The sequence below is a fragment of the Anoplolepis gracilipes genome, chromosome 4 (assembly GCF_047496725.1).
Source record: "Anoplolepis gracilipes chromosome 4, ASM4749672v1, whole genome shotgun sequence".
Taxonomy (NCBI): Eukaryota; Metazoa; Arthropoda; class Insecta; order Hymenoptera; family Formicidae; genus Anoplolepis; species Anoplolepis gracilipes.
In genome coordinates this window covers 11,230,955-11,251,674 of record NC_132973.1, presented here as the reverse complement: position 1 = coordinate 11,251,674, position 20,720 = coordinate 11,230,955, and the positions used below count along the sequence as shown (strand labels likewise).

Genomic DNA, 20,720 nt, shown 5'->3' with positions numbered 1-20,720 from the left:
AATTCTTCACGAGAATTCGTGACTCATTCGTTATCGAGAAATGCAACCATTATTACATTGGAAGATAACGTAACTGGAAGGTCATCCACCTCTTGTTTGAGCTTTCGCCATCGGTCAAAGCCGGTTTAAGGCATTTTAGAGTATGCGATATATATACACACACACACTTTTTGCGAAAAATCGTTTTTCAACATATTAAATCTTCTTTTTAACTTTTTCTTAGAATTTTAACATCGCATCTCTTAGAATTTTTATATTAAATAATTATTAATCTAATTTTTTCTCAAATTTAACAAAATGTCATAACATATTATCATAAAATATTCAATTAAAAGAATATTTATAAGCAGAACATAATAAATTAAATTAATCTTATTAAAAAAATAGAGGCTCGTTTTTTTAGAAAAAAAAAACTTAGAAATGACGTTTAGGTCAGAACGAAGCACAAATAAACAATATTTATTTATAAAGACAAATATTTACGGTGTTCCGTTATACATATAATTATAACATTATTAAATTAAAAACATTTATTACATAATTATATAGACAAACTTCAGAAATACATTGTAAACACATTGTTTTTTTATAATGACTCATCTGTTCAAAGTCGCCAACCATCAGAGAGATGTCTGTACTTAAAAATACAAGAGGCTTGGAGTTTTATCCGTTAGTCGCCAACCTCAGGTTGAAAAAGGCCTGAGTAAAGATGAAGAAACTAGTTCCGCTACGGAGAGTGAATTGAAAATACCACGAGTAGTGTACTTTAATATTGTATATGTACTCTTCAGTAGACTTAGACACCTGTGCCTAACGGTTCGCACATTGACTTGAACATTTTCTTTCTCTCACTCTCTCACTAAATTATTTTATTTTATTAACGTCGTTCGATAAATACCAACTTCTAATTCTAAGCTCGGGAGTAAAACGCATCTAACAAATAAAGCGAAATAAGTAATATCGCGATAAAAATTATTATCGACTATAATGGGTTAACAATGGTCAATTGGCCGTTCTTGAAGACAAAGAGCGCGCTTAGGAACGTAAAGTTTTGTATACGTTCCCGCCTTCTTCCAGCATCGTGCGATGAATGATGGCGTGAACAGTTAGCCGTTGCTGGGAACGGGATGTTGCATAGTTGCACGGCGCAGCGCTAGAATGCATTCGATGCATTCTAACCGCGAGCGACTACGCGATCTTTTGTGGAAAAGTCAAGCGCTGTCTTATCTCCCTTCATCTCTTATTGAAATAGTTACATAATAATCACATTATAACATTTGCATTCCTCTCTTGGCATTGTCTGATTTATAATTAAAGGGTCAAAAGGAGAAAATTAATGCGCAGTCCGATTTTTAAATATTTTCTTTCACACTGTATTTCTTTTCGCTAAGACTTCTGAAATAAGATTCGCGAAAGCTTGTCGCTGATAAAGAAAAAAAGACGAAAATAAATAGTCAAATAGGTGTTTATAATCGAGATCGAAGCTTTCTTCGAGAGATTGCATGTAACTTTCCACGCGAGTGGGCGACGATAACGTTATCGAAATAAACTTTGCACATCTGCACACTAGGAATGTTTGAATGCGATCGCAGAGACTGACAGATCACAGCTGATTTTGCAAGTCAACGCGAGAAAGTAATGAATGAGAAGCGAGAAGAGTAACGCATTAATATGAAATTTGTTTTTTATTTTCTTTAGTCATATTTAATTATGTAAAAATTGTTACGTTTTGAATCTTACACGCGCAGCGCAATCCTGATATGAAGACCGTACATATTGACCAAAGTATTTGAAAGATCAATCGAAAACACAATTCGCTACAATCTGTGATCGATTATACGCGAATCCAAGATATACAAATGGCACGATCGGCACGCACTGAATCATTGATCGGTCGACCGATCAATTAATCCCAATAATTATAGAGCTGGTTTGCTCGAATGACGCAAGAAGCGTCTTATGTATGCGTATGCATGTGCGTGAGGATTGCTGGTTTCCATGATATTCTTGAACCATCAGAACAGGTACATTCCTCGAAAATAAATATTACACAAATAATATTGGGCTTGTTTATTATATAATTTCAAATATATTAAATTAAATATATAATTATCAATATAATAAATTTCAGAATTTTTATTTTACTTAATTGAACTAAAACAGATGTTATTAAATTGAAGAAAAAAGATATTTCTTTGCATAAGTTTCATACTCGGTTATCGATTTCAATATACTGTGTGAAATGTTTGTCCTTCCCACAAGCGTTCAAATACGATGTTAGACACGGGATGAGAGAAGATACGTCATTAAATGGAATTAAATGTCTCTAACCATGTGAGACCGGACCTCTCCTCTCCTCAGCAATTGCGAGAACGGGTCGTCAGGACGCTGAAACGCAATTTGTCTTGCACGAGTGCGGATGCACGCACCACTATGCAACATTATGGCGGAGCCACCTGTTGCAGTCGTCTGCTGCCTGTTGCCTTTCCGTGACTAACGGACGAGAATAAACTGTCGCGACTTACATAAAAATAATCAACTCGACTTTAGATATTTTCAGAAGTCTTTCAGGTATTAGCGATAGGTATAATACATTCGAGAATGTCAAAGAGCTCCTTAGGTTTATCTTTACTTCGAACTGACAATGAAATGTTTTTCCTTTTTTTTAAATCCTCGTTCTCGAGGACATCACCAAGAATTGGAATATTTAATTAAATTTAATTTTCCTCTAATAAAATTTAAAAAATAATATTAAAAATATACATATAATTATATCAAAATTCTATAATTGTATAATTATATTAAAATTAAAAATGCGATGCATTATAACAAAGTATTTTTTTTTAAGAAAAAAATTTTATAATAATTTCCAGAATATATTGTTCATTTTTATTTCTATCTTGGATATGTTAAACAATAAGACTTTCTTTATTCTAAATCAGTCTTTCGAAGCGAATAATAAAGTAACCAGAGCGGATAACTTTTCTCTAGATATACTCGACCGATCTCCTTACTCACTCTCCATTTCTCGCTTTGTTTCTTAGTTGCTCGCTTACTAATCGATCCACGTTAATTCACGTGACATGAAACTCAAGCTAGTAATTTTCTCACGGCGAATCGATTAATCATCATTACTGTTGTCTAAACTAACTGACTTTGAAATTCACCGAGCAAAATTGCCTTTCTCTTTAATTTTTATCGAAAGAAAGTTTTGCTCCTCAAAATTCATCAAGACATGGCTGAATAAAAATTACGGTAAATTCAAAACATTAAGCGCAATTGAAAAATCCAGAGAATCTCGTTTCTCGATTATTATTGTCGATTGTCATGCGCATTTTCGAGCGACTTTCCGCGATTGTAATTTCAACGATCAAACCTTGGCCGAAGATAACCGATTGACATTGCTTGCGCGTATTATCGAAAAGCAAAATGCATTATTTTCAACGATTTCCCAGAGCCTTCTCAAAGCTGCCGCCGCCGCGTCGTCTATTACGCTCTAGATATCGACGACGAGGCCGATATCATTACCACGATTTCCAGCGGCTTTAGAAAACGGGCAACTTTGCATACAGATCGTTCTTTAATAGCACGTTACTTTCTACTTAAACATGAATGAGAGAGATGCCAAAAAAAAAAAAAAAAAAAAAAAAATCGCTCACGTTCTTAAACTTCCATAAATGTGCCACTCATTTAATCGTTTTTTATGTTGATGTTAATTTTAATTAAAACCTGATAAATATCATCTCTTATATATAAAATATATTTAATGAAAATGTAATAAATTTAGAAAAGTATTTTGTATATAATAAATTTCTAAATTAAAAATCTTTTATACGTATGTGTAACAAGGTTGGCAAAATTCCATATTTTTTTGGACAAAATCCATGACAATGGTAAAAACCAGTAAAAATTGATATTTTCCATCAAAAAAGTTAATGAAAAACCTTTTATTGATATTTGTCAACTGAGTATTTTCTATACAATTAAAGATTTTTTATCTAAAATAAAAGCCGTAATATAGATTAGAAATAAATTAATTTTTAATAGCAAATAAATTAGTTTTTTGTTAGATATTGAATGGTAAACGCGAACCCATATTGATAAAAATTTTCAATTCTACTAATATTATTTCTTTAATATTTTTCTTATTAAACTAAAAATTAATAAAAAATTTAATAACATTTTTATCTCCAAACTTTTTGTTTTAAAAATTTCATTTATTAATTTGAATTAAAAGACTTTTTTATTATTTTATTTTTTTTAAATATAATATTTTTAAATATAAATATAATATAGTATGATTTATTAATTAAAACAAAAATATATTTTTGCATAAAGTTATATAAATATATTTTAGTGTCATATATTAGTATTATTCTTATAGTTTCAGCCAGTTTAATCCATTGGATTAAGTCCAGGACAGTATAAAAATTTACCATGATATTTTCTACTCACTCGACTTTGTCAGCCAACCCTGATGTATAACATATGCCTTTATTTCTTATATCAACACATTATTTGCTATACAAGATGCTGCAGAATATATCTCTTCAATCTTAAAATAGATTCAACAAGTATTGTGAATATTATAAAACATTTCCTTTCCCAAGCTCTAATACGTAATTTCGAATTAAAAGGGTCAATCGCTTAGTGTAACGAGCCGCGAGTAACGACCTAGATCACTATAATCGCGCGTAAAATTACGTCGAGAAGAGCGATTTAACAGTATCCCGGTCTGTTGTTGTACGCCCGCTCTCAGAAGGAGAGTCACACGTGGTGAAGAGGAAGAAAAAAAAAGGATAATAAATCTTTGTTTTTTGCGCCCAAGATTCCATAAGAGATTATTTCTTTGTTTATTGGGGTAAAGAATTTTAAATTGCAACTCTAATTGTAGAAAACGACGAGAGACGAAAACATTAAGAATATTAAATAAAAAAAATTATTTAAATATATGTTAATACACATATGTGTATATGCAGCAAATAATTAAACCGTTGAACTGCGTTGAACGCGCGTTTAAGCTTAAATGCGAATAGTCAAACGTCAACAGGAAGAAAGAGAAAAAGAGATAGAGAGAATGCACGTGTGTGAAAAAAACCTTACGGAAAGAAAGAGAGAACATACGAACCATTAGCCCGTAAATCCTCCAAGTGTGTCGGTTGAAAGTGGGAATGATGCTGCAGCTGGAAACCGTAGGCCGGAAGCCAGGGATTCGGTCCGTTCACCAGGTCCATATCGGCAGCGGACTCGACACAGTCCAGAGTCAAGGCCGCCGAGTCCTCCTCCTCCTCGTCCGCGGCGGAAGAAGCCGCGGAGACGACGGCGACGCTCGTCGGCGTCGGCGTCGGCGTCGACGTCAACGTCGCGGTCGCGCTCGAGTCGTTCCCGCTCATCATCGTACGATGGTGACGATTCCTCGCCTCGTCCACGATCGGTACCGACGATCGTTAGCAACTCCGACGAACTGTAAACCCCCTTTCCGCCTCTCCTTCATATCCCTCCACTACAAATACAGCACCGGAAGCCGCGCCGTTTCTTTCCGGCCGGGGAGAGAACGTTCTGATTCGGCGTCAGATTCGGCGTGATTTCGGCATCATCCAGATCCGGATGTCGAACCCTTCTACCATTCGAATATGTCCGCGCGGGGGGGCCACTGAAATAGAAACGATTTAACTCGATTAATTTTATAGAAAAAGATATGAAGATAGAAAATGTTGTAATCTCACACACACACACACACACACACACACACACACATTAGCGCCGTTAATTTTTACGATTTTCTGAGAAATTTAAAACATACTTTTTTCATAAAAATTTTATCAGAGATATTTTTTCAACTGTTTTAACAGGCATCGAAGAATAGTATAGTCTTTAACTACATTCTTTTATAAAAGATACTAGAATTATCGGTATTTTTAAATGTGCGTGCGTTCTTTCGATTTTTCTAAATCTTTGTTCTTTCCAAAAGTTCAGTACAATCTATGACTTTAGATTTAAAATCATCTTAGATAACGACAGCTCTGACTGCCTCAAACTTTCCCCGGTGGAATTTTCAAGCTGGAATACACGGATGAGGAGGAATTTGCGATGGAATCCGTTCGCGATTCATCGGCCGTATCGGGAGGTATCGCGAGATCCACCCAGCTTACTCGCGCGAGAGAAAGGAAGAGAGAGAGAGAGAGAGAGAGAGAGAGAGAGAGAGAGAAAAAGGAGAGAAGATACGGCCTGCATCTCTCCTGCGATAGAAATACGCCTTTTAACGAGTATGCGTACCTGGGGCTGGCTCGGGACCCGGGGCCCGGGGCCTGAGGCAGGCGTTAAATATTGCCGCGAGGCGCGGATTTACATGACACGGCAGCGAAGGGAATCCTTTACCCAGGTGGGAGTTAGGTTTGTGTAATTGGATAAAGATCGCGGGTCGTCGCCCTTCTCTCTCCCCTTCTTCCCCGTCACCCCCTGGTCGGCCTTCGCGATTCCACGAGCGGCAGAAATGTTATTACCGTCGTATTTCTTTCGGCAGACAGACCGAGTGGCTTAAGGCCGATACGTACGATGCGGCGCCCTTGACAATCTTCCAAAATAAATCGTCATAAAGGAATGCTAAGTAGGAAAAGGCTTAAAAACACAAACAAAGAAGAAGGAAGATATCGCGAAGATATAACTGCTTCAAAAATTAAAAATTCTGAAAACTAAAAAAAAAAAAAAAAAAACTACAAAGACTATAGCCGGATAAACTTACTAAAAGTGTCTCCGACGAGTTTGTCAAATAACATTTGGCCTGTCATGTCCTCACTGTAAAAAAAATATTGCTCAAAATTTCAGCTTCCTAATTCTATTTAATTTCTTGAGTTATCGAGAAAAACGTTATTTTCAGATTTTATTTTTCTTTTCTGTAAATATTGAGATGATCCCATATCGATTTTTTTCTGAACATTTATCAACAAAAGACACAAAAAAAGTATTTTTTTATTAATCTCGAATAAAAAAATGGAAATTATTATTTTTTGGTAGTAAGACGGAAAATTATTTATTTTCTTGTAATAATTATAGTAGTAATTATAATAATTATAATACTTATAATAATTATACCGCAGGATAAAAATATTTTTTATGCAAAAATAATTTAAAAGTTGTATTTGTGAAAAGTTTTTTTGCATAAAAAATATTTCTACTTTGCAGTGTAATTATAACTATTACAATTATTATTATTACTATTATCATTACTATTATAATTATAGAGAAAAAGAGATCACAAGAAAAATAAATAATTTTCCGTCCTATTATCAAAAAATAATAAAAAAAATTTTCATTTTTTTTCACCATGTTGCACCAACTCGAAAAAATTGAAAAAATTTCAGAATATTGAGACATATAAAAAGGATATGCTCTAAAAGTTTGATGATTGAACCTCGAAAGGAACATGTTAAAAAGGCCATTTCTTAATTTCATTCTTTTTTTAAAACTTGAGTTTTTATTCGAGATTAATGAAAAAACATTTTTTTTGTCTTTTGTTGATAAGTATTAAAAAAAATCAATGTAAGATCATCTCAAATATTTACAGAAAAGAAAAATAAAAACAAAAAAATGACATTTTTCTCGATAATTCAGAAAATAATAAAGGTAAGGAGTTGAAATTTTAAGGAAATTTTTTTTTACAATATATATAAGGAAGTGACAGGCCAAGTATTATTTGAAAACTCATCGGGGACACTTTTTGTATACTTATCCGGCTACAGCCTTTATGCCTTAATTTAATGATAGCATAAAAGATATATAATTCTATCCGATAATAAGACATTTTGCAATAACACGTGGTTTTATATATAATGACGATTATGAAGAGTACAAAAATAATAGCTAATCAAGTTGTCTGACTTTTTTTATCCAAGTGAGAAGAGAGATCATTCGTGCAATCGATGAATGTACTCTCCTGATCGAGATAATCGCTATCGCCATTCACGCTCTGTGATAACGTCCTTGGGGATTTATTTCAAAAGCATAGAAAGTATCGCGATCGCAAAGGAGAACCGGAAAACGATCACCGATAAATGTGTCGGAGAATAAAGATCACATGATTCACATTTTTATTACTTGTTCAAACTATGTCATCCTATATTTTTCACGATAATCGCAAGAATATTTCAATGCACAGAGTGTTGCAGAATTTATTCTCAGCTATCGATTCTTCAATTAATAAGTCGTACTTTATTCTATCGTAATATCCTGCAAATATATCGAATCTAAAAAAAAAAAGAGAATGAAATATCAATCGGATATCGATTTCTCTCTCGAGTGCTGTTTCTGATAAACGTTGCGGAAATAGTGTCACGATTCAGGATCGCTAATCAAAAAATTGCATTCGCGCTTGCACACTCTCCGTTGCACCTTCACGTCAATGTATATATTTGTAATGCACGTCCGACTACACGCGGACACTTTCACTTTACATAACGCCTTTTTTCATTGCGCAGATAACAGTGACTTTAACTATTTAATGTCAAAATTTTTTTCAATCACTCCTATAGACATGTTCCGATAATTTGATGTAAAGAGACTATATATTTTTTTTCTTACAAGCATGTAAAAATACAGAAGCATCTTAAGTCTCGAAAACTCAAGGATATAGATTTTAAAAACATTTTTAAAAAAATTAAAATCCCAAACAATTAACAAATTTATAAAAACCTGGGATTCTTTTTTTTTTCACGAGTTCACGACACGAATATTCCGAAAAGTTAAACCGCAGAGCTTTCAAGGTGTCTTTATTCGCTCCATCGTTGGCGATTCCTCAACGCGAAAGAACGGCAACACGCGTAGCAAAACGACCGTGAAGAGAAACAAAATGCAAGAGAGATACGAAGAGAGAGAAAGAGAGACAGAGTTGTATTATCCAGATATCCCGGCAGAGTAAAAGAGGAAGAGAGAAAGAGAGAGAGATAGATAGACAAGACGCTCGCGTAAATAGACATATCCGTACAGAACGAGAGAAAGAGAAAGGGAAAAGGAGATGGTCCAAGTTGCGTATGCGAGCGTCTTGTCGGAAAAAGAGAAAGAGAGAGAGAGAGAGAGAGAGAGCTATAAAGAGAACGATGTGTGTTATAGCACGATAAAAGAGGATACACCGCACTTCTGTGAGAAGCGAGAAGTGCGGCGGCGCGGCTTATCTACCTGTCAGCGTGCATTCCACGATCCCACGACGTGTTGACGGCGACACCTCTCCGCGTACACTCCGCTCGACACAACGTATTTTTTTTCCGCGTCGCAAGCGCACTCGTGCGTTACCACGTCGTCGCTTCACCACGCGAAACTATGTATATATATATATATATATATATATATATATATACACTTGTCCACTTCTTTGTCGCGAATCGCTGCAGAGCGATGTCAAGCCGGTGACGTGCCGCGACGCGCGAACATGGCGCACTCACTCACGTCGATCCACAGGTACGATCGAAGCACGTACGTCGAGCGAGCGAGGAAACATGGCACGAGATATTGTCGTCATACCGAGAGACGGTGGGTTTTTCCGCGAGTCCGCGCGGCTTCGTTTCCTCTCGTTTGCTTTGGTTTTATTTTGTTTCGTTTGGACGAAAAGTAAGTTTGCCGCACTGCGGATCGAAGCGAGGCGCATCGATCGACGATTAGACTTTACGCACCGCGGTGTAAATACTACAAGGAAACGCGCTACTTTCGTCCACGATGCGCGGCCACGCCGGCCAATCCCCACCCGCGCCGCGCGACCACATGGTAGGAATCGCGGCCAATCGGGCGACGCGAGGCGCGCGCAGCCGCTTTCGACGCGGTAGCGTTCGTAAAGCCATCTGTCGGCTCGATCGAGGCTCCAGCGAATTTCACGCGATATCGATTGCGTTTGAAAGTAAATCTTTTAGCCTTGTCTTCTTCTGGTAGTTTTCAATTATTTTTCTCTCCAGAGTATTAGTTAAATTTCTCCGCAACGCTTCGATGAAAGTTTGAATTAAAATACACGTCAAACTATGAATTTTGCGTCATTCGAATCACTCACAAATCCTTACGTCATACGAAACATAATGAGATATAATGAATATTATGACTCATTACCTTATTATTTACTTGAGTTGTACACAAAATACATATACGCGCATTTTTTCTAATTTTACAAATAATTAAAATATTTTTTAGATAATCGAGTTCTTTACTGTGCTAGCGTTTCTAAAGAAAAATGATACACATTCGATCGATCATTATAGCGCTACGCAATAACTACGAAGAAAGGCGCGTAATAGCTTTTGACCTTGTGGGCATGAGATTGATGATTGTATTTAGTGTTGATAATCTAACTCGAAAAAATCAAGGTCCTTTACGTGTTTGTGCTATTGATCCGGATTCGTTCAAGTTGAATTTCAAGATTATTCATCATTCAGGATTTATCCATCCTCGAGTACGCTTTTCATCTTCATCATTTCTCGATTATCCGACTTTATGTTCAAGTAAAGATATGTATCGTTTTTTTCTGCAAATTTCAGACGAAATATTTATAAATAAAGGTTTTTTATAGCTCACACAATATTATAAAATTTCATTTAATATAAAATATACCGCGCATTTTTTCTTCGTACCCCGAAATTTTCAGGTGAGCAAGAAAAGCAGAAAATTCACGCCGAGCATTTTTGCGAGGAATACTCTTCGACATTGGTTATTTCTCACCTCGATTTCTAAAAAAGTTTTTTTTACAGTATAACAGACGATTTACAAAAATATTGGTAAAACTTGTCGAGATAAAAAAATTGGAAAAGCTCTGTGAATAGTAGAATTGTAATATTTTTTTTTCACGTTTGATTTAGCATGACTAAATAGACTCTTTGATCGTTAATTTAATTTTAAGATATCGTATCTAAAAAAAATGAGAAAAGATGATAATGTTCTTCTCTCCTCGATGCGTCCTCACCGTATTCATAATATTGCGGCGATTCCGTCGACCCGTTCTCACATTTCTCGGTAGTTGATCTTCTGATCCTTACGACTTCCTGTCTCTCGCGTCCATTGACCTTACCTCCAAACGGCACATAACCGGATCTCACCCCGCGACTCCTGGACCCACTTCTGACGGCTGCGACCTGGAAAATGCGGCAAGAGTTTCGCCTTCAACTAACCGTAATCGTAGATCTCGCTGGGTTCCTCGTTCACCGTTTCTTCCTCGTTTTCATCCTGTTCTTCAATCTCTTCGTCATCAAGCTTGTTCTCCTCGTTGCCCTCGTCCTCCTCCTCCTCGTTCTCTTCTTCTTCTTCTTCTTCTTCCTCTTCATTATTATTTTCGTCGTCGTTTACGGCCGAGCGATAAGATCTGTTCTCGTCGAGTTTATTTCGAAATTGATGTCGTTTTCGAACAACATTGTAATCATTGCTGCGATATGCTTGCTTGATCCATCGTGGATATTCTAAAAGACGACGTCGTGGTGACAGTACAAAATCCTCATAAACTTTAAATTCTGCATATGGGACATTTCCGTAAATGTTTTCGGTAATTATGGTCGATGCGGGCGATCTTGGAAAGTCCCAATCGAACGCATCACCGACAGTACGAATGCGTGATAGAACTAAAAATGTAAATAAGAGAACAAACGTAAACATAGCCTGAGTTTTATCATTATCGATCGGTAGCGATCCGATTGAACGTAAGCGCAATTAGTTTTATTATACGCATACGCAATCGACTGCAATCTGCAATTGCGAGTTACTTGAAATAGCGTCGTCAGATATACCTAACACAAAAATCGAAATCAATTGTTATATAATTGTATTATAATTTACTTTATAAGTAAAATACAATATAAAATCAGTATCACAATATATTCTCTCTAAAGAATATATAACATAATATAACTATAAATTTTTTTATCTATTATTTTCTTTTCTTCATTTTATAAAGAGATATAATAGTTTCTTGAATTATATTGACGAATAATTAATTGGACGTTAAAGCAAGTTTTGTACAATGTAAGATAATTAGTATAAAAAATATGTTTTATATATATGCTAAAATATGCAATAATAATGCAAGAATCTATACATTAATTATATATATTAGGAATATATAAATATATATTTATAGATTCTTGCATCATTTGCTTTCAAATCAGGGTTAATCCTGCTTTCAAGCAGGGTTTCTTTCCAGGTACGTTTTTGTCACAATATCAGTGCGACATTGATTTAAGTCTATGTAGTCTGTGCTGTTGCATCCTACCACAGGACATCTGTTAATATTATACAAATACTCTGTAACATAGTGCAGTACTATATTTCAATATGTAGCATTATGTATTAAAAAAAATATACCTGGTATTTTTGTTTTTTTGTAACATTGCAATAAGGCTTCCTTTATCATATACATGACCACAGACTGCATTTTTCACTGGATCGGTCATCCTTGTTTTTGAAATTGGATCAATTACGTTTATGTCGCGACCTGTCAATTGCAAATCCGCGTCTGTGTCGTCCAGCCCATTATTTGATGCATTTTTATTAGCTAAAAAATGTATATTATTTATATTATTTATGTTAATTTATATTATTTATAGTGTCCTCAGAAAAGGAATATCTTAAAAATGAATATTAGATTAGAATTTCTACTTTAGGAATTACCTTGAAGCAATACTTCAATCTGACGGTCATACTCCAATAGTCTGTTATATTCCAATGAATCAACTTTGATATTAGATAAAGTGTCTCTATACAGCTGTTGCAAATATAGTAAACATGAATAAAATCTTACAAAAAAACTAAAAACTCTTTAAGTTAAGATTGTCTTACTTTTATAATATCTTCGATATTCTTAGATTCTGCTTCAAAAGTGAATTCCATTTCCTCTCTAATTGCATTTGCAGATGCCATTCTTGTAGTTTCGCTACAATTTTCTTTCAAGAGTTCTCTCAACTCTTCCAATAATTTTTTCTTCTCATCTTCACCAGCTGAAAATATAATTTTTTTTTTTAATATTTTGAGATAGACTATATATTTTGATTTTTACTACTTATCTGCAATTGAAACAACATGCGCAAGTATAAAAGAAAAACATGCAAAATTACAGATATTGTATTTGGAAAAAAAATTGTATTATTCCTAAAATGTATTTCTAACCTCGCTAGAATCTTACCGAAGTGTTTCATAATATTATCCGCCGTTTTCACAATACAATCGTCGAGAGTCTCTATCATTTGCTGAGATTGTGCCATTTTGTATATAATTGTTCGAGGTATATATCAATGCCAGTCAAATTTCTTTTCGGCGACACTTGGCCGGTAACCAAACAAACTGACGTTTGACGCCATTTAATAAACAACCTTTATCAATAAACTCTATAGAGTTGACTGCCCTTGATGAGAATTTTTTGCAAGAAACAGTAAAAGAAACTTATTTTATTTTAGCTATATCTATCAATTTATATATAATTGGTTGTAATATATTATATTTTTTATATTGCATTAATTCATATTTTGTATGCCAATTATTTCAGTGGTGACTTGCATGCATAATGCATATGCACAGAAAATTGATGCAATATGTTATACACAGGTATATATAATAAGGTTGATAACATTTCTAAAAATGTTTAATTCTATTGTAAAAAAAAATACAATACTTTTGAAGAAATGGAAAATCATAATAATGCTACTGCACAAGAAATTATTATATACTCGTGTGTAGCTGATGATCGATACGGCATTGAAGAAAGAACCAATGATAATGAAATGTCAAATTTGACCAATCACAGCGCACGGATCATATTTTGATTTCGTCGCGAAAGCAGCTCTGTGTATGTATGTACATACATTAGAATCGGATTCGATTATTCTTGCCTAAATTTAACTGTGATTGGTTAATTTCTTACGACTTAAGACTTACGACTCTATTGTAGACCAGACTTAATTGGTTAATTTTTTTTACACACACGCATTAGGCCTAGTCTAGAATAGAATTGTAAGTTGTAAGTCATAAGAAATTAATGAATCCGATTCGATTATTCCTCTTTAAATTTATGGCCTGATCTACAATAGAATCGGAAGTCATAAGTCGTAAGAAACTAACCAATCACAGTTAAATTTAGAGAAGAATAATCGAATCAAATGGATTAATTTCTTACGACTTACGACTTTTACGATTCTATTGTAGACCAGGCCTTATGCGTTTATATGCAAATTCGTCTACGTAAGCTTGAATTACTCCCAGATATAAAAATTGAAAAGCCCAAAAACTTACTGCGAGTTGCGGGTCTTTAAAAACATTTCGTCGATGACGCGCGATAGAAAATCGCGCGCGAATAAAAGGAAGGGGACGTTATTGTGACAACTCGAATCTGTCTTTCGACAAATCGAAGGTGGACTACTGAAAAGTGAAAGTAGTTAGCCTTTGCCTTTCATTTTTTATTTGACACACGCGTTAATTGTATCAGAGCGAGTCTATATCCATCATGAAAACCGTCACGATTTTCTACGCGCTCTCGGTAAGATCTCTTTTTTCCCACCTTTTGCTCTTTTAAACTTTGAAAAATGTATGCAATAGTAAAGATAATAAAGATTAAACATCCACGCTCTCGATCAAAAACGAGTTTGCAAAATTTTACACCCGATAAGTCGATATAATATATTAATAATTTTAATACTGATGTATATATCTCATGTCTCTTTATTTCATAATCTTGCAATCATTTTCACAGAAATTATAATTTTATATAATTAACCCTCGATATTAATAACGAATTATTTAACAGTGTTGCACTGTTTTGATTTTTAATTTATTTGAATTATCTTTATCTCCATCGACCAATAGCGTAGCTCGACTCGCCTCACGTGGTTAGATATTCCCCTCTCAGGCCATCCTGATAGTATTTTTTTTTACTTTGTTTTATCTGCCACTTGTTACTTGTTACACTTGTTGCATAAGTCGACTAATATCAACTAATATGTCCGCGTTTACTTCGTCCGCTTGATATCATCGGTTTTAATCTTTGTGTTTCCTCAAACGTATTTGCTTCATCTCGTTTTCTACCCAGAAATTCAACGAATAACTGAGTACGTATTCGTCATGTCTTATGATTTCTATTCTTTCCTATCGACATATGTTACTCGATTAGTGCTACGTTTTTGAGAATTAAATAACAAGTATAATTAGCTGATGAAACAAGTTTATTGTTAGTTAAAAAAAATGGCGATACTCCTATCTTTGCGAAAATTGAGTTTCCCGCCATGACACAGGATATTAGGGGTTATATAAGTTTTTATCATTATGCACATATATTTGACTTGAACACAGTATATTTTTACACAATGTATTTTAATTCTGATGTCGCGAAAATTAATCTGCTAACTGTTAATCTGTGCTTAATCTTGTAAATAAAAGGTAATTTTATATTTTGCACTTCTGGTGACAATCTTTAACATAATGACCTATTTAACATTTAAATTTTAAACTGTAGTATATAATGTGTTTTAATAAGGAAAAATTTACCATTTATTGACTTTGCTTGTTTACATTATCTAGATGCTAGCGAGAGTCTGTTTCCTGATAACAGCGAGTAAAATTGCTTCATTTAATACAGTGAGAGATATCAGAAGCATTACTGGAATGTCAAAATTTGATCTTCCTGCTCGTTTAAAGGGCAATGACAAATCTATCTGGTAAGTAGCGATATTACTTTAATAAATTTTTGTGGTAATAAAAATATATAAAAACTTATTATTGTATTGTTGTATTTATTTGATTAGGGTGGAATATATCCAGCTTAGTCTGCAGTATAAGCCATTGAATTTGGGCCAAGGATTTCCCGATTATTTTGCACCAGAAAATATAACTAACGCTTTGGCTGCCACTGCCAAAAGTGACAATCCACTTTTGCAGCAATATACTAGAGGATTTGTAAGTATCTGTTTATTAATTTTTAATTCAATTTATATATTTTGTTTATAAATTACAAATATAATATTATCAAGATAATTATTATTCATAAACAATAATCAGCAATGATGATAAAATTATCACATTTTTAAATTATATAAGAAATTTTATATTTTATTAATATAAGTATAAACACATTACAGGGTCATCCAAGATTAGTAAATGCAATCGCAAAAGTCTACTCCAAGTTTATTAAGCGTGACTTGGATCCAAACAAGGAAGTGTTGGTCACTGCTGGTGCTTATGAAGCATTGTATGCTACTCTACAAGGTCACACTAATCCTGGCGATGAATGGATCATTATTGAGCCCTTCTTTGACTGTTATGTACCTATAGTACAGATGGCCGGAGGAATTGTCAGATATATACCACTAAAACCAGTACAGACTTTGAATAATACAATTTTCACAATTTTAATATATTGAATATTTATGTATAATTTAACATTATTTGCATCTCTGTTTTACAGAAATCTACATCGAGTACCATCACTTCTAGCGATTGGGTATTTGATAGGAAAGAAATGGAAAGTCTTTTCAACAACAAAACTAAAGGCATCGTTATCAATACTCCACATAATCCGATAGGAAAGGTGTTTACGTTGGACGAGCTACAGTTTATTGCTAATCTTGCGAAAAAATGGAATACTCTTGTGGTTTCTGATGAAGTTTACGAGCATATCGTTTATGAACCAAATAAGCACATAAGAATTGGTAAGAATTATGCAATACATAATTAATAATAGTCATAAACTCTTGAATATCTTATAAAAAATTATTTTTTTATTTTAATCAGCAACATTGCCTGATATGTATGAACGCACCATCACGATCGGATCGGCGGGCAAAACGTTCAGCGTTACAGGCTGGAAAATAGGTTGGGCCTATGGCCCAGCAAATTTATTGTATAATCTACAAGTGATACATCAGAACTCTGTATATACCTGTAGCACACCGATTCAGGTAATTTTTTTTTAACGGAAATATTTCATAATTGTACTGTTTAATAGAAAATTTAATTATTTTTTCTATTGAAGGAATCGATAGCTATTGGATTCGAATTGGAATTGGAACGCTTTGGTCAACCGGACTGCTACTTTTATAGTTTGGCAAGGGAGTTGTTACCGAAGCGCGACTACATGGCAAAATTCCTTCGGGAAGTCGGTATGGTGCCGACGATACCCGAGGGTGGATACTTTATGATCGCCAATTGGACCGCTTTAGAAAATAAAGTAAAGCTGCATGAGGAAACGGACGAGAACAAGGATTACAGATTTACCAAATGGATGACGAAGAATGTCGGTCTACAAGGTATTCCTCCTTCGGCGTTTTATGGTCCTGAACACAAACATATGGCAGAAGACTATGTACGATACTGCTTTATAAAGGTAAGCCAAAATACTATCATAAAATAAAAGTGAGTGCTATAACTTTAATTAAGGCGACAAACTTTCATACGTTTATTAAATATCAATTGTTGCGTTTTAACAGAAAGACGAAAATTTGAAGGCAGCTGCCGATATTTTGAAGAAATGGGTGTCTAAATAATCGAAATATAACTGTACACACACATGCAAAATACGTGTGCATGTGTGTGCATGTTGTATATTCGCTGACTAATACCTGTCTCGTATTTCGCATTGGATAATATTTTATACATTGCTTTCATATGATTAATATATTAGAAAGCACTTAGAAAGATGCCATAGCCGAGATTTTTATTTCTTGTGGAAGCATTATAGTTTATAATATCAGTGCCCTTTTATCTTTGTCATTTGTATATATAAATATACTTATATTAAATTTATATACATATAAGTTTTGTAAATTTTTGATACATTTTCGCGTGGTTTATATACGATTCAATGATGTATTTTATAATCGAACAACATCAAACAATATCGTTATAAAGTAGATTTACAGGGCGGAATCTCCTTGAAGCCATTTTTTGGCATCTATCGTGTCGGCTCCAAATGTTTTGCCGCATCTACGAAGTAAAAAAATGTTGTTGAAAAAAATGTCTGATACATATTAAGATCCTCGGATCCTTAAAAATTCTCCTTTCTCTTTGGACTCGTACTTGAATCCTTATTTGAATAATGCATCCTTTAATCCTGATTTTTCGAATATTTAGACACCTTGATTAATAAATCCTTGGATCCTTCGATCCTTCATTTATGTCATTTATAATGTAGTTAAATAATTAATTAAACTTGCCTGAACACCGTTCCGGGAACATGTCCGAGATAATTTGGTATCATTCCCACGTGTTTATGGTAAATCTCGGAAGGCTGGATAAGTAAGGGAGGATTAGGATACGCAATAGCCACCGACTCGTACTCCATACTCTTTCCTTTTTGACAGCTTGTAAAATCATACAACAGACTATCAGGCGATGGGACAATCGATTTTTCTAAATATGCATATCCATGAGGAACGTGACTCGCGTATCCTTTACGGAATAAGGCCGCGTTAATTATTTTTTGCTAAAAATTTTTCTAAATCGGTTTTAAATTATGTGCTTTGTGCAAACTAAATAAATAAAGTGCAACTTTAGATATTATATAAGTTTATGTTAAATAATTATATTGAATAATTTATATAGAATTTAAAAGTATATATTTTTTTAGATAATATAAATTGTTCAAATTCTATAAAATTATATCGTACGGTAAAAGGATACATTAAGATTGTACTTATTCCGAATAATTAATAATCGTAATTAACGCAATCTCATAATTAATTGCTTACTTCTCGCGTTTTCGCGGATGAAGAAATACCACGTGTCCTTTTTGCTAGCGGAAAGTTTCATTTTATTCAATTATTGGTAATTATGCAATAGCTGTAGGTACTATTTTATGAGAATAGAATTAATAACCTGCATACGTTTAATGACGAAAGAAATTCAATTTACAAAAACAATTGAATGAAATAATGCTCTTTATATTTATAGTTTATATTTTATATCGTAAAATTAAAAAATTGAAATATTTTAAAAATTAATTTGTTAGTATGTATACATAATGTGTGAGTCTAACATAAGTTTAATTAAAGTTTTATAATAATTGTTGAAGGGGAAGAAAATAATAATAGTTTGCGATAAATTTAGTTGGGCAAAAAAATATTTATGGTAATTAGGCGATCGATTAAGTAATAAATATTGTTTTTTAGAAAGAATATTTTTTAAAATTATTTTAACGATATTAAGTAATATAATTTATTAAATTATATAATTTCTTATTCTTTCATATATAAAACAAAGATATGTATGATTCTTCGATGTCCCGCATATCTCATTCATGACGAATTCGTCGCTGCCATGCATTCAGGTCGCACGACTAGTACGGGTAATTTAAATAGGCTCTTACTCAGCTATAATAAAAATAATATTAAACATATGATAAGAAATCTTGTGTTCCAAGATTCTTTAATTTAAAAACAATTTTTATGGACGATGGATTCCAATGATTGGAATATTTCTCTCTCACCAAACGTTCCTCCAAATTCCGCGGTTCAGCCTGCCCGCTTTGTATGTCAATCGTTTTTTTCAATCGATTTAAAGTTGCCTTAACTCGTAATTGTTGCCGTTCGAAATCGGCAAGCCCTTCGGTCGCGACCACCGTGTATCTCTGTCCGATTCTAGCGGTTAATCCTGGTATGAAACCTAAGGAAAATATAGAATGTACAAAAAAAGAACTTGTTTCATGGGATGACGTGGACTTGTGATAATTTTATGACAGTTTGCTTTGTGATAAGAGCTACAAGAAACCGCTAAGTACCCTCATATCCTGGTAACATGGGGTGAACAAATACAGGATCGGTCCTTTTGAAACGAGCATTAACTATGTTTATGTTGCTTTTTGGAGGTCTCCATGCCTACATATTTATTATCAAGGAATCAATAAATATTATTAAAATATAGGTATGTCATAAATAATTAAATATTTTAGGGACTAATATTATATGAATCATCACCTCGTCGGTTGTACGATTTGATAAAATGAGTGTATTTGTATGATTAACCGTAGGATCAAGCAACAGTTTATGCGTGGCTTTTGCATACGTTTCACCATATCTAAATTGATATTGCGGACAATAACCAGTATATCTAAAAAGAAAATTCCAGGCGACGTTTTTAAAATATGCAGGGCAACGTTTTTTTAAGCCAATAAGTTATTAAATTACTTGTTAATTAATGTTTATAAATTTGGTTTTTAATATATAAATGACAAAAAAATATTTTATGTTAAATATTTATTGTTTCGTGAAGGTTAATTTTTTTACCCTGGAATCAGATGAGGTTCTGCCGTAATTAATAATTCCGTTCCAACAGTCATCCTGTGAAATTGGTTTTTTCAAAAAAGAAAAAAAAAAAGAAAAAGAGAAAACTTGTCAATTTTGCAAAAAAGTTAGTTTTTTTCTACTTTTAATTAAATATATTTTTCCTTTAGCTTATTAATTTAATTGGCATACTGTTAAACAACTGAAATTCAGATATTTTACTCTTACTTTACTCTCAGTTACTTCACTCGTTATGACTTTGCAGTAGCTTTTGATGAACAAAGAATTAATGCGGGTTTAAAGAGATAATCGACCAACAAGGGAAGCATAGGGATGACGAGAAGAGAGGAGAAAAGAGAGAGAGAGAGAGAGAGAGAGAGAGAGAGAGAGGCAGAAAGAAGAGAGATTACTTGTGATAGAGTAGGGAGAGCATGCGTTACGTACTCACACAGGAGAAGGTGCACGATTATGGTTTCGCTTTCCAGTTTTCACGGGACCACCGTG

At 33.8% G+C, this 20,720-nt stretch overlaps 5 protein-coding genes across 15 annotated transcripts in view; 1 reads left to right on the top strand and 4 right to left on the bottom strand.

The window, feature by feature from the left end:
* Window positions 1-9,679, bottom strand: part of LOC140665112 (uncharacterized) — a 51,358-nt gene extending 41,679 nt beyond the window's left edge. For 3 of the 9 annotated variants that reach the window (XM_072890838.1, XM_072890844.1, XM_072890841.1), the window contains exons 1-2: window positions 9,172-9,678; window positions 5,129-5,653 (exon numbers count right to left, since the gene is read on the bottom strand). In XM_072890838.1, coding sequence (XP_072746939.1) covers window positions 5,129-5,396 — 268 coding nt within the window. In that variant the 5' untranslated portion in view covers window positions 5,397-5,653; window positions 9,172-9,678. Of the gene's footprint in view, window positions 1-5,128; window positions 5,654-8,688; window positions 8,884-9,171 lie in introns of those variants that run through there. The other 6 variants (XM_072890847.1, XM_072890845.1, XM_072890846.1 and 3 more) reach the window with 4 other exon arrangements.
* Window positions 9,680-9,901: 222 nt separating this feature from the next.
* On the bottom strand, window positions 9,902-11,835 carry LOC140665114 (uncharacterized). Of its 3 annotated transcripts, XR_012046547.1 has the most exons (5): window positions 11,173-11,833; window positions 10,934-11,102; window positions 10,585-10,700; window positions 10,185-10,498; window positions 9,902-10,035 (listed from the first exon to the last, which is right to left on the bottom strand). XR_012046547.1 is itself a non-coding variant. In XM_072890854.1 (4 exons), the coding sequence occupies exons 1-3, from the start codon at window positions 11,614-11,616 to the stop codon at window positions 10,615-10,617; spliced, it is 699 nt and encodes a 232-aa protein (XP_072746955.1). In that variant the 5' UTR covers window positions 11,617-11,835; the 3' UTR covers window positions 9,902-10,498; window positions 10,605-10,614. The 3 variants fall into 3 exon arrangements, 2 of the variants coding, with proteins under 2 accessions (XP_072746955.1, XP_072746954.1); XM_072890854.1 differs by having other exon boundaries at window positions 9,902-10,498; window positions 10,605-10,700; window positions 11,173-11,835; XM_072890853.1 differs by having other exon boundaries at window positions 9,902-10,498.
* A 120-nt stretch (window positions 11,836-11,955) lies between these two features.
* Window positions 11,956-13,391, bottom strand: LOC140665115 (E3 SUMO-protein ligase NSE2). The gene is made up of 5 exons (XM_072890855.1): window positions 13,139-13,391; window positions 12,796-12,953; window positions 12,628-12,721; window positions 12,322-12,511; window positions 11,956-12,239 (listed from the first exon to the last, which is right to left on the bottom strand). The coding sequence occupies exons 1-5, from the start codon at window positions 13,215-13,217 to the stop codon at window positions 12,140-12,142; spliced, it is 621 nt and encodes a 206-aa protein (XP_072746956.1). The 5' UTR covers window positions 13,218-13,391; the 3' UTR covers window positions 11,956-12,139.
* Window positions 13,392-14,356: 965 nt separating this feature from the next.
* On the top strand, window positions 14,357-17,953 carry Kyat (Kynurenine aminotransferase). The gene is made up of 8 exons (XM_072891215.1): window positions 14,357-14,485; window positions 15,523-15,659; window positions 15,747-15,897; window positions 16,080-16,316; window positions 16,406-16,649; window positions 16,732-16,898; window positions 16,973-17,323; window positions 17,427-17,953. Exons 1-8 carry the CDS (start codon window positions 14,453-14,455, stop codon window positions 17,481-17,483), a joined length of 1,377 nt encoding a protein of 458 aa, XP_072747316.1. The 5' UTR covers window positions 14,357-14,452; the 3' UTR covers window positions 17,484-17,953.
* On the bottom strand, window positions 17,853-20,615 carry LOC140664520 (CIMIP2 protein GA14893). The gene is made up of 7 exons (XM_072889683.1): window positions 20,220-20,615; window positions 19,911-20,043; window positions 19,715-19,811; window positions 19,424-19,599; window positions 19,254-19,307; window positions 18,153-18,421; window positions 17,853-17,922 (listed from the first exon to the last, which is right to left on the bottom strand). The coding sequence occupies exons 1-7, from the start codon at window positions 20,270-20,272 to the stop codon at window positions 17,853-17,855; spliced, it is 852 nt and encodes a 283-aa protein (XP_072745784.1). The 5' UTR covers window positions 20,273-20,615.
* Between the last annotated feature and the right edge of the window lie 105 nt (window positions 20,616-20,720).